The sequence below is a fragment of the Argiope bruennichi genome, chromosome 10, assembly GCF_947563725.1.
Source record: "Argiope bruennichi chromosome 10, qqArgBrue1.1, whole genome shotgun sequence".
In the NCBI taxonomy this organism is placed as follows: Eukaryota; Metazoa; Arthropoda; class Arachnida; order Araneae; family Araneidae; genus Argiope; species Argiope bruennichi.
The window spans coordinates 19,673,029-19,690,031 of NC_079160.1; the positions used below are offsets into that span (position 1 = coordinate 19,673,029).

The 17,003-nt window shown below is 26.9% G+C and overlaps 1 protein-coding gene across 1 annotated transcript; it reads left to right on the forward strand.

Annotated features, from left to right (window-relative positions):
- The first annotated feature begins 250 nt into the window (after positions 1-250).
- LOC129988547 (mitochondrial tRNA-specific 2-thiouridylase 1-like) lies at positions 251-15,271 on the forward strand. The gene is made up of 8 exons (XM_056096797.1): positions 251-494; positions 639-728; positions 3,127-3,292; positions 4,889-5,061; positions 6,302-6,474; positions 7,237-7,357; positions 8,213-8,313; positions 14,931-15,271. Exons 2-8 carry the CDS (start codon positions 644-646, stop codon positions 15,261-15,263), a joined length of 1,152 nt encoding a protein of 383 aa, XP_055952772.1. The 5' UTR covers positions 251-494; positions 639-643; the 3' UTR covers positions 15,264-15,271.
- Positions 15,272-17,003: the final 1,732 nt, after the last annotated feature.

The window sequence follows — 17,003 nt, forward strand, 5'->3', positions numbered from 1 at the left end:
AATTCAATCACACGTTACTTAAATTAGTAAATTAAGTATTAATTACAATTAATAAATTTTATACTTAATGCTAAGTAATACTTTTCAATTAATAATATGATTGAAATAACAGATATTTGGAACAAATATTTAACAATAACAATAGCAAAATTATTTGTTATTCAAAAAATCGCGGATTATGCATATCATTACATTTCGGTTCATATTTATTTAACTGTGACCCATGCGGTATTTAAAATGTAAACAAACATTTGTGGTAGTATGATGCAATTGAGTACAAAACTTCAGTTTTTGAATAAAGCTTTTAAGTTGTGGAATTAAAGAAATGTCGCACAAATTTTAATTTCTAGTCTCATACTATACACTGATTTTAAAATGTCAAGTGTAGTACAGACTATGCGCTACCTATAAGAAAATTAATTAGTAAAAGAATTAAATTGTTTTTATTACTTTTTTCTAACACCAGGGCTTTCTATATCTGCATTTCATTTAAAGTGAGCTTCTTATTACTTGAGTTTTAAAAAAAAAATCAATTCTCCCTTTAAATACGTCAAAATAACAATTAGAATAAAATGGATATGTACAATTTATAATCTGAAATATCTGTAGATTTTAACTTCTTACCTTTTTTTTTTCAGAAAAAATGTCTAGTGCCGTGAAAAAAATTGTTTGTGCCATGTCAGGTGGTGTTGACAGCTCAGTTGCAGCTTTGTTGCTTAAAAATAAAGGTAATTTATTATTATTTTAAATCTTTTATTAATCACATGGTAAGAAAATTTTCTAATTTCAAACCTAACTGTTTTAATTGCGCTAAATTATCTTTTGTATTTATAAATTATGTAAGCTGTTAAATCTTTATCACTTTGCAGAAATGGAATATCAATGTTTTCAATGGTGGTGTAAAATTTTGAGAGGAAACTTTTATTGACTCTTGTTATTAATTTATGTAAACTATATCATATTTTCCTAAATTATTTAAAGTAAGATGTAGAAGAGATATAAAACATTAATGGGATTTCAAATATATAATGATAATTAATAAGAAAACTTTAAAATTAAGTAAGATTTAAGTTATTTAAATGCCTATAGTAGTTGATATTTATATTATTTCTTTTGGAATGGCAAATATATCAAATTTACAAATTATGTAGCCAACTAAAGTAATATCTCACCTTCTTTATGATCATAGAATCTTGGAAGACTTGTTTATTTATAAAATATTTAAATGTCAATTGAGAAGGATTTTTTAAACTATTATGATTCAGTAACTTGTCATTAAAATGGTTAAAAACTCAATTTTTTTCTTTTACTTTTTAATTTGATGCATTTTTTATAAGCATTTGTCAATTTTTGTATGCTCCTGAGAATATTCAGACTCCTTTTAAAACATATTTACATCACAGTTATGCAGAATTTATAAATAATGTTTTACATAAATCTGAGTACTATGCAAATCAGTTATAAAAGTAAGAAGCAACAGTTAAAGCAATAAACAAAATATTAAATTTTACCTATCTTTCAAATACATAAATAAGTTTAAATGTGATTTATTTTGAAGTATAAAGAAAAAAAGGATATATGACTAAAATTGATGGTATAAAAGTATCTTAGATACAAGTTATCAGACAACTCCATATCTCTAACACTTATTTTAATTTGGCTCAAATCCTATTGAAGTGGAAGGAATGCTCTTGGGATAAAGGAAAATTTGAGCAACAAAATGACAAAAATAATTTCAGACTGTATATAAAGTATTATATTGATTAAAATTGATGGTATAAAAGTGTTTAAATACAAACTATCAGACAACTCTATATCTCTAACACTTGTTTTTGCTTGGCACAAATCCTACTGATTGGAAGGAATGCTCTTGAGATAGAGGAGAATTTAGAGCCACAAAATGATGAAAGTAATTTCAGACTGTGCATAAAGTATGAAATCCTCTTGTTGGAAAGCCATTTTGCTGGATTTTTGTTTTCTAATTTATGGTAAAATACAGTTAATGAACTGTTATTATGATTTTTATCTGCTTTCATGTATGCACATGTAACCATTCATAGTTTCAAGCCGGTCATAATTTTATTAGAGCAAATTTTAAAAATTAAGATTTTATTTAATAAAGTTCTTGCATAAAATAAATTTAAAAAAGTCAAAAATATAAAATTTTCTTTTAATTGTTTTATCAGAAATATATGCACCTATATTCAACTAAAATAGCATAACAAAATGCATTTTCAATAAAATAAATATTTCAATAACTTAAAGGAATAAATATATTTTTAATGATATTTTATCAAAGCTAGGTTCTAATTTGATTTAAATGTCTTTGAAATATCTGAGGTTTCTTAATTTCTGAGGAAATAACAATTGATAATGGAGATTTTGGTTAAACATTAAAATAAAATGGTATACATTTTATATTTGGAGTTCTTTTAGATAGCTAAAGAACTCAGTATTTTTCAGAAAAGCATAAAATTCTTATGAAAATTCAGTTTGTGTGCAAGTAAGTATTTCCAGAAAATTAGCTTTTAGTTGAAATTACACAATAATGTACACTCCTGTTCAAAGTAAATTTATATAGAGTAATAAGGCAAAATTAATAATAAATTAGCAATTCCTGAAAGATTTTGAAATTTAAAAAAAATTATATACTGTTTAATTTTTTTTTAAATAATATATTTTATTTTAAAAAGATATTTGGCATATTTATATTTTAATACATATGCATAAACATGTTTATTTCCTTAATTAAATAAATAATTCATAAAAAATTTTAATAGAATCCATCGTCCCCTTAGCTTACAAGAATTAAATTGTGATAATGTGTTGATTAATGAATAAATGATGACTTAGATATAATTATCAAAACAAATGCCCTTTTATTTTATTATTAAACATTATCTGTTTTGAAAATTAATTAAAATCTCAATATAAAATGAGCATTACTATTAGCGAATAACTTTTCCTCAGTTAAGATTGAAAATTTAATGCTGAATGTATTTTTAATGTGCAAAAATAAAAAAACTTTTATGAAGTTATAATTTAATATTTAAAATGTATATTCATATTTAAAATGTCCATAAATTATTTAAATTTACCTTGATTAATTATATTTATTTCTTGAAGGTTTTCAAGTGCTAGGTGTCTTTATGAGAAATTGGGATATAGCTGATGAAAAAGGTCACTGCCAAGCAGACCATGACAAAGAAGATGCTGAATATGTTTGCAAAAAAATTGGTATTCCATTATTTGAAGTAAATTTTGTCAAAGAATACTGGAATAATGTTTTTAGGTTTGTATCATTTTAATGTAGAATTAATGGATGTAACACTAATTGAATTTATTAATTAATGCAATATCATAAATATTTAGATTTTTCTGCCCTAAGGTGCATGTTGGTCATCAGTTTATCTTTAATTCATATTATAATTTAAATTTTATTCTGAATAATTCACTATTTCCTAATTTAATATAATTTATGTAAATATTCATTGGAAACAATGTATGATTGAAGATTTTGCTCTTATTGCTAATTTTTACTGTGCCTAATTTTTAATGAATATGTAAAACATTGAAGCGTTAAGAAATAAATTTTATAGTGTTGGAAACATATGAAATGGCATCTAAGTAATTTGTTCATATATATTCTTACTGGAAAATTAATGCTTAACTAGATGTGCAAGGATAATGTTATAAATTTTGAATATTTTGTAATTCTAAACACAATTCTTTGTTATGAAAAGAAGTGATTCAAAATCTCTTCGATATAGCAGCTAGTTCTATGTTACTTATAATTTATTGTAAATAATTTAACAAATACTTGGATGTCATTGCTTTCATAATTTCTTTCAATTGGCATTTATTATAGTCTGTGTATTTTCTGTAGGCGATTCAAGGTCATATTTTCTTCCTCATTATTGGTTGTCTGGTACCAATAATGCGGTAGAAAATGTGACCTTGAACCACCTACAGAAAATATCCAGACTATAATGGAATTAACTCTGAACTGCATGTATAAATTGAATTTTTGACTTCTATTAGAATTTTAAAAAAATATTCAATCTGTTGATAAATAGTTTATGTAAGTTGAAATGTATGAACCGTAGTTTTTAAATTCCAAACCAATGAATTGTGAGAAACTGTTTTAAAATTTTTGAAATGTACTAAAAATTATTTGAAATGTACCTGAATTTAATGGAAAAAATTATATCCTGACTTTTTTCTTTCAGGATTTTAAGAATTTTTAGTAGATTTTTTTCATTGCACTTGTCTGTTTGCACAAGATACTCACTAATATTTTTTTTTTTTTTTTTATATCTTCATAATATTAGAACATTGGGGCAATATCATACAATATTTTGTGCTAATAGGATCCTACTCACTAATATTTTTTTTTTTTTTGATATCTTCATAATATTAGAACATTGGGGCAATATCATACAATATTTTGTGCTAATAGGATCCCCCCCCTTTATTGATATCATTTACTATGTTATTAAAATTTAATATATGAAAATAACCCTTTTGTTTTTATTTTTATCCATTAAAAAAATATCCTGAAGTGTGAAATAAAATAATCATCAATGTTATAAAATCTTTCATTTAATAATTTAGCTTCATATGAAATTACTCTTTATATTTTCTTTTTACGAACTTCATATTTGAAACAATCATTCTATTCGAGGGTTGTTTTAAATAGCCCATGTTGAAATCTTTTGATTCGATTATTTTAAGTATATATTTCTATTGCAAATACTTTGAATTTGGATTGACATTAATTATTTTTTTTAATTTAAAACTGCTAAATGATTTCATTTATTTGTGCAAAATTGAAAATTAATAATTTTATTATATAAAAATATTTATATTTATTTATTTTTTCTTTCAGCTACTTAATTAATGAATATAAAGCTGGGTATACACCCAATCCAGATATTCATTGCAATAAAAACATAAAATTTGATTTGTTTTTCAAACATGCCTTACAAAAATTAAAAGCTGATGCTGTTGCAACAGGACATTATGCTCGAATTGTCTGTTCATCAGATTCATCTCAGAAAAGTGAGTTAAAAGAAAGAGAAAAAAAATTAATATGTCACGAATTTTTATGATATACTTCATGTTTCAAATTTTAGATATGAATATATGGTTCATTTTTTGAGAAGATATTATGCTTTCATTTATTTGTAATTATTAAATTTGTAATAAGTACAATTAAATCTCATTTAATCATGTTAATTTTGTTGCTTGTTAACCTTTCAAAGGGCTATTTTTTCTAGTCATATTATGTTAAAATATTTTTAGGCTTGAAATTAGAATAAGAAAAGGGGTTTAGTTAGATTATTACATAAATTTAATTTGATTATTTAATTTGGTTAATTAATAATTAAATAACAAATCAAGACACGTCATTTCGTGTAAGGTAAAGAACTGAAGCATCTGAGTTTCTGTCTTTCTAAAAAAATTTGTCAGAACTTATGCCAACCTACATAATTTCATACAAATATTGATAAATTTTGTGGGAAGCATACTTCCCACTGCCCTAGAAAGGGTTAAGTCATGATGATTATGTTTGCAACACAATATTAATTACTCTTCATTTAAAACCCATAACACACTGCAGAAATAGTCGTTTTTCTAAAGGCGATCTTTTTATCCTCTTTGATGTTATAAAAAAAATTGATTCTCTCAATATCTATTTTAATTGCCAATTGTTCATATTAATTTAGTGTTCACCAATTTTTTTATCAAAAGCAATTCCTATTCTTAATTAGTATGTTTTTATAATTTAAGTAAACTGTTACTTCCCCTTTGTATTTAATTCATTTGTTGCTACATTTATTATACACATATATATCATTTCATGCCTAATTTTAAAAAAGCTGTGTTTTAAAAAATTCAACTAAGTATGATTAGTAGCATCTGTTTCTCTCTATATATATGCTTCTTTACAAGATCATATATTTCATTCAAAGCTGCAAAAGCTTTTTTGTGTTTCTAAATTGCTGTAAATATACAAATAAAATAAATGGAGGAAATTTTTTCTTGCTAAAATTAATTGCAACAAATTTTCTTGTTTTAAATTAATTTTAAAAATTATTTTTTTCATTTTAAATAGGAGCAGTGCAAAAATTTTGTTATTAACATTTATATTCTCATTTATAAATAAATATGTATAAAAGTATTTATTTATTTTTTAGTTATTTAAGTTGATAATTACTCATGCTAATCAATCATTGTAAATTGAATGACATTACAATATTATGGCTCTTTTTTTTTTTCTTTTTTTTTTTTAATTTAGACTTTAGGCTATTGAAAGGAATTGATAAGCAGAAAGATCAGACCTTTTTCTTGTCCCAAATTCCAAAGTCTTCTTTAGAAAAGTGCATTTTTCCTGTTGGAGAGATGACTAAAGATACAGTTAAAAAGCTTGCTGCTGATGCTGGTCTTGATCGTATTGTTAAGAAAAAAGAGGTAAGTTTACAATGTTTGTTTAAATGAATTTTTATCATGGAATTTTTCATATTTTTAAAAATATTACTTCCGAATAACATAAAATTAATTTATAATATTAATAAAACATGCATAAGTAGTATTTAAGACAATATTAATTTATTTTATAATATATCTTGGCGTGCCATAATTTGTAACCCATTGAATCTTAATAAATTATTTGCTAAATAAAATGATTTGCATGGAAATAATTTAGCTGTCATGGTTGTATATTGACTAATAGAATTATTGATTTTTAAAATAAATATTTAATTTCTATGCATTTTATCCAGATTTATTTTAGTAACAAGAAAATTTTATATTTATTTTTCCATTTATCATATATAATATATTAAACAGTAACAATCAACCATTATGTAGCTCATTCAACCCAAAATTTATATATATCTCAATCTGAATGCCTTTGCACAGTTTCTGTCTTAAAATATTCTGGATAAGATATATTTAATGTAAATTTTGTCTTGAGTTGTTAATTAAAAAGAAAAATTAATCAGATTTTATGAGTTTGCAAAAAATTAGACAAAATAAAACCAGTGACTAAAAATATTTAAGTATTTGAATTAATAGAATTTTCAGTAAGCTCTGAAATTAACCACTGACAGCTGAAAAAAATTGTGAGCCCAAAAATTTTGACTTTTGTTTCAATAAATATGCATTATATCTTTAAAACAAACTTTAAAATTGTTTATTTCTCATTTCAGTCATCATGCTGTTTCTTTGCAGAGTGTTGGAATTTGTTTCATCGGTCGTAGAAATTTTCAAGAATTCATAGATGATTATATTGAACCTCAACATGGAAATTTTATCAATGTAGAAAATAATCAAATTGTTGGGCAGCACAAAGGTGATTATCTATCATCTATTTCATTTAGATAGATGTATCTTTACAAATTAAAAAAAAAATTAACTACTCTTTACTTTTTGTGATTTAAATGCAAAGTCTAGAAATAATACCACAGTTAATGCTTAATGGTATATTAATAACTGGATTAATAATGATATTTTAATATTTAAAAATTTTCATAAATTATTTAATGTTAAGGAAGTATTTGAATGTTAGTAGGACTTATTTTACTGTTATATTTATACAGTTTAACAGATAACCAAATTGAAACTTTTTGAAATCATAGTCCTTGTAAAAAATTAGCAATTTCCTCATTGTTATCTATATAAAGGGAGAAAGGAGGCATTTTCAATGGCTGTGAGATATTATTTGTATCAGTTTTAAATTGTTATGCTAAGGAAAATGTCTAGCATTTCCCATTTAGTTCTATATGCTGAATTTCTTGTAAAATGTTTTTTAAATATACTAATAATGGACATTTTGCTCAATTTCCAAAAAAAAAAAAAAAATGATTAGAACCTTAATTGAAAGATAGCAAATGTTAAAAATCAAAGCAATATTAAATTCAACTGTTTTTTGTTTTTTTTTTTATTATTATTATTCCCCTTCCCATAAGGAAATGTACTTTTTTTCTTTTCCCTAATTATAATTTTTCTTAAAATTAAAAACAACTGCTGAAATGTTTTCTGTTTTATTTGATTGACATAGTTTATTTGTATTTTTCTGGGAAAATAATTGTTTCAGCATTTAAGGGATTTTTATATCCACCTGTAAAATGTATCATTATTTTTGTAAATAAATTAATTTTATATTATGTATGAATTTTTATGGATCTTTGTATCCAATTTTCTTTAGGTGTTCATTGTTGGACTATAGGTCAGAGGTGTGCTCTTTCTGGACAGCCATCTGCCTTTTATGTAGCTGAAAGAAATGTAGAAACTCAAGATATACTTGTTGTAAGTAGTAATACTGTGCTGGGTATTATTTAGGTATAAAGAAAGAGAGAGGGAATATTCATTCTAATTAAACTGGAATTAAAAAAATCTAAATAAAAATGGATAAATTAACTTAACTGTACTCATGTCCATAAATTAAGGATAATTCACAGTCACGCGGAAATTGAACTTTAAAATACATATATCACCCGTAAAATGACTACACACGTCTTCAAAAATCATATGAAAAGTGAGGAAGCTACCAGATTACACCGATAGTACGTCACAATAACGAGAGTGATGTATAAGGAATACAGGCAAAGAAGTAGAATTGTTCGCAAGCGCTTTATAAGCCTGTCTGTGCAATAACCGCATAGTTATGACACAAAAGACGAATTTGATTTTTTTTTTTTTTTTTTTTTTTTTTTTTTTTTGCGTGGTAGAACTATTGGCCGTCTGAAATGCAGGCGTGTCCAGCTGGAAGTATCCGAGGAACTTTTAATTGGCCAGAGTGTCATCTCCAGGCTTTGGCAGCGATTCCAGTATGATAATAATGTGAGTAGACGTTACAGCACAGGTCGCCCCCGAGTTACAACGCCGAATGAGTACCGGTATTTGGCAATTGCTGCAAAAAAAAAAAAAAAAAAAAAAAAAAAAAACAGACGGAGCACAGCATCAAAACTGTCTCGTCAGCTCTCCTCGGCCACTGGTACGGCAGTTTCAAGGCAGACCGTGTACAGACGCTTAGGGCAGATTAGTCTATATACTCGTAGGCCTGTCAGATGTGTTCCCCTTACTGCAACTCACTGTCGCCTACAGTTAGCCTGGAGTAGAGAGCATGCATTGTGGACACCGCAACAGTGGGCTTGTGTGTTGTTTTCCGACGAATCCAAGTTAGCTTGCAGTCTGATTCTCGCCAGACTTTCATATGGAGAGGGTCAGGTACCCGTTACCACTGTGGTGGTAACTTCATATGCCAGATAACAACTTTCTGGCATGAATGTACACTTTTATCTAGTGGTCTTGTTACTCGGTTCGAACCACAAACTTCCACATTGGTGACCCTGGTTCTGAATAAACTCATCCTTCGTGCAGCTGTCGTGGCGCCATATACCCGCAGCAACCACTCACACACACTCGCCGTCGCTCTCCTTAACGCTTGACGCGATAAACTCTACCGACTCACTGGTGATTGAGTATTCTGGTGGTAACTTTATATGCCAGATAACAACTTCCGGATACGAGTGTACACTAGTGGTCTTGTTACTCGGTTATGAACCATAACTTTGCTAGTTCGAACCACAAACTTGCACACCACCAAGAAAACATCATTGAACGACGCCGTTACGATGGTGCAGGATTGCTTGTTTGGAGAGGAATGAATCTGGGTTCCAGAACTGACCTGCGTGTTCAAATTGGAACCATGACAGGCCAAATCTATTGGGACGTCATTCTGGAACAACATGTATGTTTGTTTAGGGGCGCCATGGGCTCAGAATTCGTGTTTATGGATGACAACGCCCGTCCTCACAGTGCAAACATTGTAAACGAATGTCTTCGATCGGAAGATGTCACCTTACGGACTGGCCAGCATTCTCCCCGGACTTGAATCCAGTAGAGCATGTGTGGGACATTCTTGGCTGACGAGTTGCAGCCCTTCAACCACCTCCTACATGCCTACCGAAACTTCGGAGAGCATTGCTTGATGAGTGGTGTAATATTCCCCAAGATCAGATCGATAATTTGATACTCAGCATGCCTAGGCGTAGTACGGACTGTATTGCATCGTCTGGGAGACATACTACGTATTAACCATCATGCCAACCATGTAATATTAGTTCTTGTAAATAGGGTTTTTATTTATTTATTTATTTTGTAATTTGCCCCAGGGAGCAAACAACCGCAATTTTTATTTATAATATCTGCCATATAGCAATTTTTTTGCTCTTTACCTTTTGTTTAAAAAAATAGGTTTTACAAATAAGTCATGTTGGTTTTGCTTCTGACTCTTTCTTTTTCTGAATTATTCTTAATTTATGGACATGAGTGTAAATAAAAATGGGTAAATTAACATTAAATCCCATAGATTATAAGAGGAAATATCTTATGGAAATTGCTTAAAAATTTGTTGTCTTCTGTACCAATTGCATATTTATGTCTGCTATAAAAAGACGTTAGCTAAAAAAACATCTGCTTTTATGCATTTCTTTGTAAAAAAAAATTGGAGTGAGTGAAAAAGAATGAGTTAAAAACTGAGTTAAAAAGAATGAAGAAGAAGATGATAAAACATGCAAAACAAAGAGTTCAAAATGATAAAAATCAACTGAATTATTCTTCTCGTCATTCATTTTTGTTTGTTTTAATGCAATGAATTTGTTCAACATTTTAATTTTTTGTTCTTGAGAAATCAATGGTTTTTAGTTAATGGCTAATTGTCACTTAATTGAAAAGTTGCAATTAGATCATCCTCATTGATTAAAAGAGTATGCATTTTCATAACTCATTTATAATTTTAACATTTTTTTTTTAAGTTTACTTAATGTAAATGATATATTGCATAAATATATTCATTATGCTAGTTTGATTTCTTTTTTTTTTTTTTTTTTGTCTTTTATTTTTATGTTTGTGTATTTTCTGTATTTCTTTTTTATTTTATTTATTTTTCTAAATTTTTTTTTATTTATTTATATATATATATATGTATGTATATTATATGCAATGATATTTTAAAATTTAATTTAATCCTAATTAATTTCCTAATTTGTTTGCCTAATTCATAACTTGTCAAAGTCCTTCTAAAACATTCTCTTATTTCCTGATCAAATTAAAATTAGAAATAAATATTAAGTTAACAGCCAACGAATCAAAAAGAAAGATTAAATGAATCCGGCCTGAAGACTTTCTCAAGGGTCACCCTCAGGCAAGGATTCAAACCAGGGATTTTTTCTGTGAGGGGTCTGACTTTCGCCCAACAAACTGACCCCTCGTGACCCAAAAATCCCAGAAAATTGAGGTTTTGGAGATAAAATTAGTATCACAAGATTAAAACAAGTAAAAACATTTGCAAAAAAAACAATCCAAATAAGACCACAGCAAATCAAACCACAAAATACATGAAAATAGAACCAAAAAAGTAATATAAACAAAAGCCAAAATACTTACAAATTGAAAGTACAATTCCGAATAAAACAACTTGAGGTTGATTCTTCAAAAGGATCCCTCTGTTTCTCTTGTCAAGGTAAACACGTGTGAGAAATGCCAAGCAGAATCAACACATGTCAGAAATCTCATGTTATATAAGATCAGGGATAAAATTTTCAGTTTGTCTTTATTTTATTTTATTATTTTTTTTTTTTTTTTTTTTTTTTTCTCCCTCTGTATCGGTCTGTGTTTTGTGTGTGCTCATCGCTCCTGCTTGCACATAATGTGTGCTTCTGCTGGATAAAATAAAACGACGTCAAAAAATCGAAAGTCTCTTCAGTGTCTTCGAAACTGCCACCTGACTAAAAAATTATATGCTTATATATATATATATATATATAATATTATAATGCATCAGGGCCATAACTGGGGGTTTGAAGAACTGTTTAGTCGTTTAGGCATTTTTATCATGTCAGTGTCATTGGTTAATAGCAATCGTTTCTTTTTCATAAAATGAAGAAATAAAGTAAATTTAAAGGAATAAAATTAATGCAACAGTTATTAAATACTTGTTTATTTTCAGTATTTTTCTTTTAAATTATTTTTCTGGTGTATTGATTTAATTTAAATAAAACAAAATGTTTAAATTGTAATAGTATGATTAATTTAGCAGTATATGATTAAAGAACTATTTCTTATCTTTTATATGAAAAAAAATAATAAATTTTTCTTATTCTTGAAATACTATTGAAAAAAATCAATAGTATTCCATTTAATATGATCGTTAATAAATAAATATAAGAATGAAAAATGTTAAATTTATGGAGTGGATTCAAATCCAAAGTCTCTTTGAACATTATATGCAGTACTTTTCACATGAGAATTATTATCACAATCCTGATCATGAATATTTAAAGTTAATTTTAGTAAATTTTCTTGCTGTGTGTCAGCTAATCTTTTGCCAATAATGATGGAAACTTTAAAGAACTCCCAAAAGCTTTCATTTACCTTTATAACATTATAAACAGTGACATGCAAATTATTATAGATAACTGTTCATAATTGCTATATTGATTGTTTTATCCTCAGATTTCAGACTATAGGAAAATATCTAGGCATTTTGAAACAGACATTTAGACATTTGAAAATATTAATTATATTTATTGTTTTAATTTTTTTTTTTTTTTTTTTTTTTTGCTATTATTCATATAATCAAATAAAATTTAGCAATCTGTTTAAATTTTCATTAATTATTTAAAGTAATTTGTTACTTGAGTTCAGAAAACATGAACTGCAAATAGATAGATGTTATTTTTACAAAACTACTTGTAGTATACTATAGTTGATCGTTCTGGGGATTTAAGTGTTTATAATTCTGTACCAATTAAATGTAAAATTCAATTAAATATTGCACCATTTTTTTAAAATGGAGAATGAGAGCTCATGAATATTTTATAGGTTAAATAATATTTATCAATTGCTAAAACTTTGAATTATTAATTCATAGTTGTCTTTGTTGATCAGCAGAACTACTGAGTGCTAAAAATGTTAGTTAAATATTTGTTTTCTCAACAAAAGGTTTTAGAAGACAAATAACTCATACTATATTAGTAAACCTTACTCCAGTCTGTGCATCGCTTTAAGCATTTCCCTAATTTTCTGTCTCTGTCTTTATATAACCAATTAAATCACTATAAAAAGCAAGAGTATTTAAAAATGGAAGTGCTTTAGGAAAAAAATTCGTTATTGTTTAAATCCAAAGTTAAAGCTAAAATGTAAAAATAATAAAATTTTGAAAATTTTATAAGAAGCATGCCCTATACTGAAACCTACTCAATATACTGAATCTTCATTCTTGAGCATCAACAATGGGAAAAAATTGGGATGAAATGGATATGAGTTTCATTTCAAGAAGGAAATATTTTGTTGTAAAATAGGATTAAAATATTTTTTAACGAATTGATTAAAATTGTAAACAAATTATACACCAAAAAAAATTGTCATCATTGAAAAAAAAATTTTTTTAATTCTAAAATGATGTAAAAAAATCATTCTGTGCCATAATATTTTTGGAAATTATCATTAAAAAACTGCAAAATTTCTTAATTTTTAATTAAAACAAAAAAAAATTGCACTGAGGTGCACATTTCCATAATCCTCAAGTCTATATGTACCAAGTTTAGTAGCTTTGGGTCAGAAGATCTGCTCTATATAGTGCTAACACACATAGAGCAAGAGAAATACAGACACAGTTTAATATTGTTTTGATTCTAAGATTTTGTGAAAATTTTACAACACAATTTTACAACCATCTGCTGATTTGGAATAAGCAAACCAATTTTGTAATAATTTTTTTGTCAATAGTTGTGAAATACAATAAAAATGACCTTTAAAGAAATAAAAGTCAATTTATACAGAAACTTTTTTTATATCAGTTTTCACAATAAACTACTAAAAGGGTAGGGCATGATTCATGACATGAAAGGATTAGAAGCGTTTAACCAATCTAACTGTGTTTGACTTACTTCGTTATAATACGACAAAGAAAACAATATTGGTTTGCCTGATGTTATTGAAGTTTGTTCTAATGTGAATGTCTTCACTATTTGTATAAGCAGAGCTATAGTAGCATCAAGCTTATGTTTCTTAAGAGAAATTAAAAAATATTGGATACATCTTTAAAACAGTGTTTTCCATTTCATCGAAATATTTTATGTATGTATTCACAAAGAATCTCTTTGTTTAATTTTATTCAGATTTACACAAATAACCCTCGAAATCATAAAAAAACTGCATTTTTATTATTTTATTCTATTTTATTTTAAGATGTTGATTATGTTAATAGTTTTAGCGCTTGTCGCTATTAAAACATTTGAGTCATTTTAGGGATGAGGAGACATTTAATTGTAATTTTGTTAATACTGATAAAAGCAGAGACTTCTGTAAATAGGTAGCATTCTCATTAAGAAGAAAAGACATTGTCTAAATCTTTAAAGATTGCAATAAAGAAATATATGCTGCATTTTTTTAGGGAGAGGAGCAAGGTTTATTATTCACAGAACTTCTGTAATAAGTTTTCCAGAGTATTAATATGATGGTCACTGATAATGATCAAAATTTATAAGTTCACTTTAGCAGTGCAGGTGTAAACTATTGAGAAGAGACATAAATGACGGAATAGATATTGGAATAGTGGGTTTTAGTTCCTGATTTCCTAAAACTAAAAGATTTCCTTTCGTGCCTTATATTTTCTTTTCTAGATATATGTATATATATTTTTTTAATTTGAAATGTTCTTCAATGTATTTGTTGTATCTTCATAGTGTTAAAGATTTTTCTCTTTTCCTTGGGATTTGATATCCTTCTATGATGACACCTACACCATAATAAAGAAATATTTCAACATATTTAATTAATTAAAAGAACAACATTTATATATTCTAAGCAAGGTTTTGTTTTTTTTTCGACATAATTTATCTTAATCATTTTATTTTCAGGCTCCTGGGCGAATGCATCCAGCTTTATTTCATCAAACAGTTGTAACTGAAGCACCTTATTGGATAAACAAGCCATCGGTCAGTTTTGAAAATGGTGAAATATTTCAGTGTGAGTTCCGATTTCAGCATCGAGAACCCTTAGTAAATTGTTTAATGTATCAAGACAGTGAAGGAAGGCTCCAAATCTATCTTCAAAAGCCACTTAGAGCTCTTACTCCTGGACAGTATGCTGTATTTTATACTGGGGAAGAATGTTTAGGTAGTGCCAAGATACTTTTTAGAGGACCATCCATGTATTCATTAGAATTACTGAAAAATAAAAATATATCATGACATTAAAAGTTGTTTATTTTTTTTATTCTATTTATTGCTTACTATCACAGGGTTTTCGGTCATTTAAGAAAATGGAAATTCTTTATTTATTTTCCTTATTCTCCTATTTATTTTTTCATCTACTTGCCTTCTGCATTTTGGAAGGGTTTTTTTTTTTTTTTTTTTTTTTCTATTCATATTAGCTTAATTTGTTGTCAGACATACAGCTGTTTTCTTTTGTTGTATGCTTTCTTCTTCATTCATAATATTTGTACAAAAAGTATGGATATTTCTTTTAATATGAGCATAGCATATGCTTTTAATTATAGATCAATATAGATAACTTTAGATGCACTTAGAAATTTACCAATTATGTACCTTCAAAAATTATTTCTTTCTGTTAGTATCAAAAATTAAGAAAAGTTATTTTGCATAAATAACTATATAAGTAATTCGATTTTAATTTATTTCAAAATCACTGGAAGCTTCATGAACATATATTTTAGGAATGTTTAACATGCAAATACATAACTATAACTCCACTCATATGTTGTTGATTGACAGTATTAAATAGTGGTGATTCTAGATATCAAATGCTAACATTAACAGAGATATTAATTACAATATTATAGAGCTATTTTATTTGTTAAAGTAGAATTTTAAGAGTTATAATCACTTTTTTTTTTATTATTATCTCATTATAGAAATTTTTTGCTTATTTTTTTTAAGTACCCAGAGCAGTCAATTTGGATCCCGAAGTAAAATATTCTTATTTGTGCCCTTTCTCACCCAAATAATGAAAACATCGATAAATAAATAAAATTTAATAGCAACAACGAACCGACAATAGAACTTGTCTTTTAACTGAAGAATTAACCCTTAGGATACAGATTTTTTTAAAAGGATTTTTACGGTTAGAATAAAATTTAATTTGGTGATGAAGGGAATAGTATGTAAAAGATGCACCACTAAAGGTTTATTAATTTTTTAGTAAAGACGAATAAAGCTGATAAAAGTTTTCTTGACTAATTAAAATTCGTCATACGTAATTTTGGCGAAACAGGTACCGACGGATAGGTACAGGTAGTATATGACGAATCTTAGCCGTCAGATGTAAGAAGAATGGCATTTTGCATAATGCAACAAGAAACCCGATATTACCCTAATTCATAAATTATGATTTTGATTAATCACCCATTGAGGTTCTTTTCGTTAGCTCGATCAAGTATAATTTGTATTAGTATGAAAAACTGATTTCTAGTCACCTTCTGTAATTTAGATTAAAATAATAAAAATATGTAATTTTTATTTTCAGAAAAAATCAATGTAAAATTATAGCTACTCATATTGAGCGACATTTGTCATAGATAAAATGCTTGAAAATGAGAGAGGAAAAAGATATTTTTTTCTTGTCTTTACCACAGTATGTCATCAATCTTACTTTAAAGAACAAAGGAATTAGAACTAATTTCCAAATTTTATAATCGAAATCAAGGTTTTGAAGATTATATTATATCTTGGAACTGGTTGTAGTTGTTAAATGTGTGCTATAACGTGTCAGTTATAATGTCTGTTTTCAGCTATCAGTTGAATTAAGATTTGGAAACACTGTTTCCATTCCTAATAGTCTGATATATAATTAATTCGAAAGCAAAATGTGATTTGAACAATTATTTATTTTATTTATTATTGTTATTATTTCTTTTCTTCTTCATTTTTTCCATTGTCAGAAATGGAAGTGGGTTTCCAAAAAAAAGATCT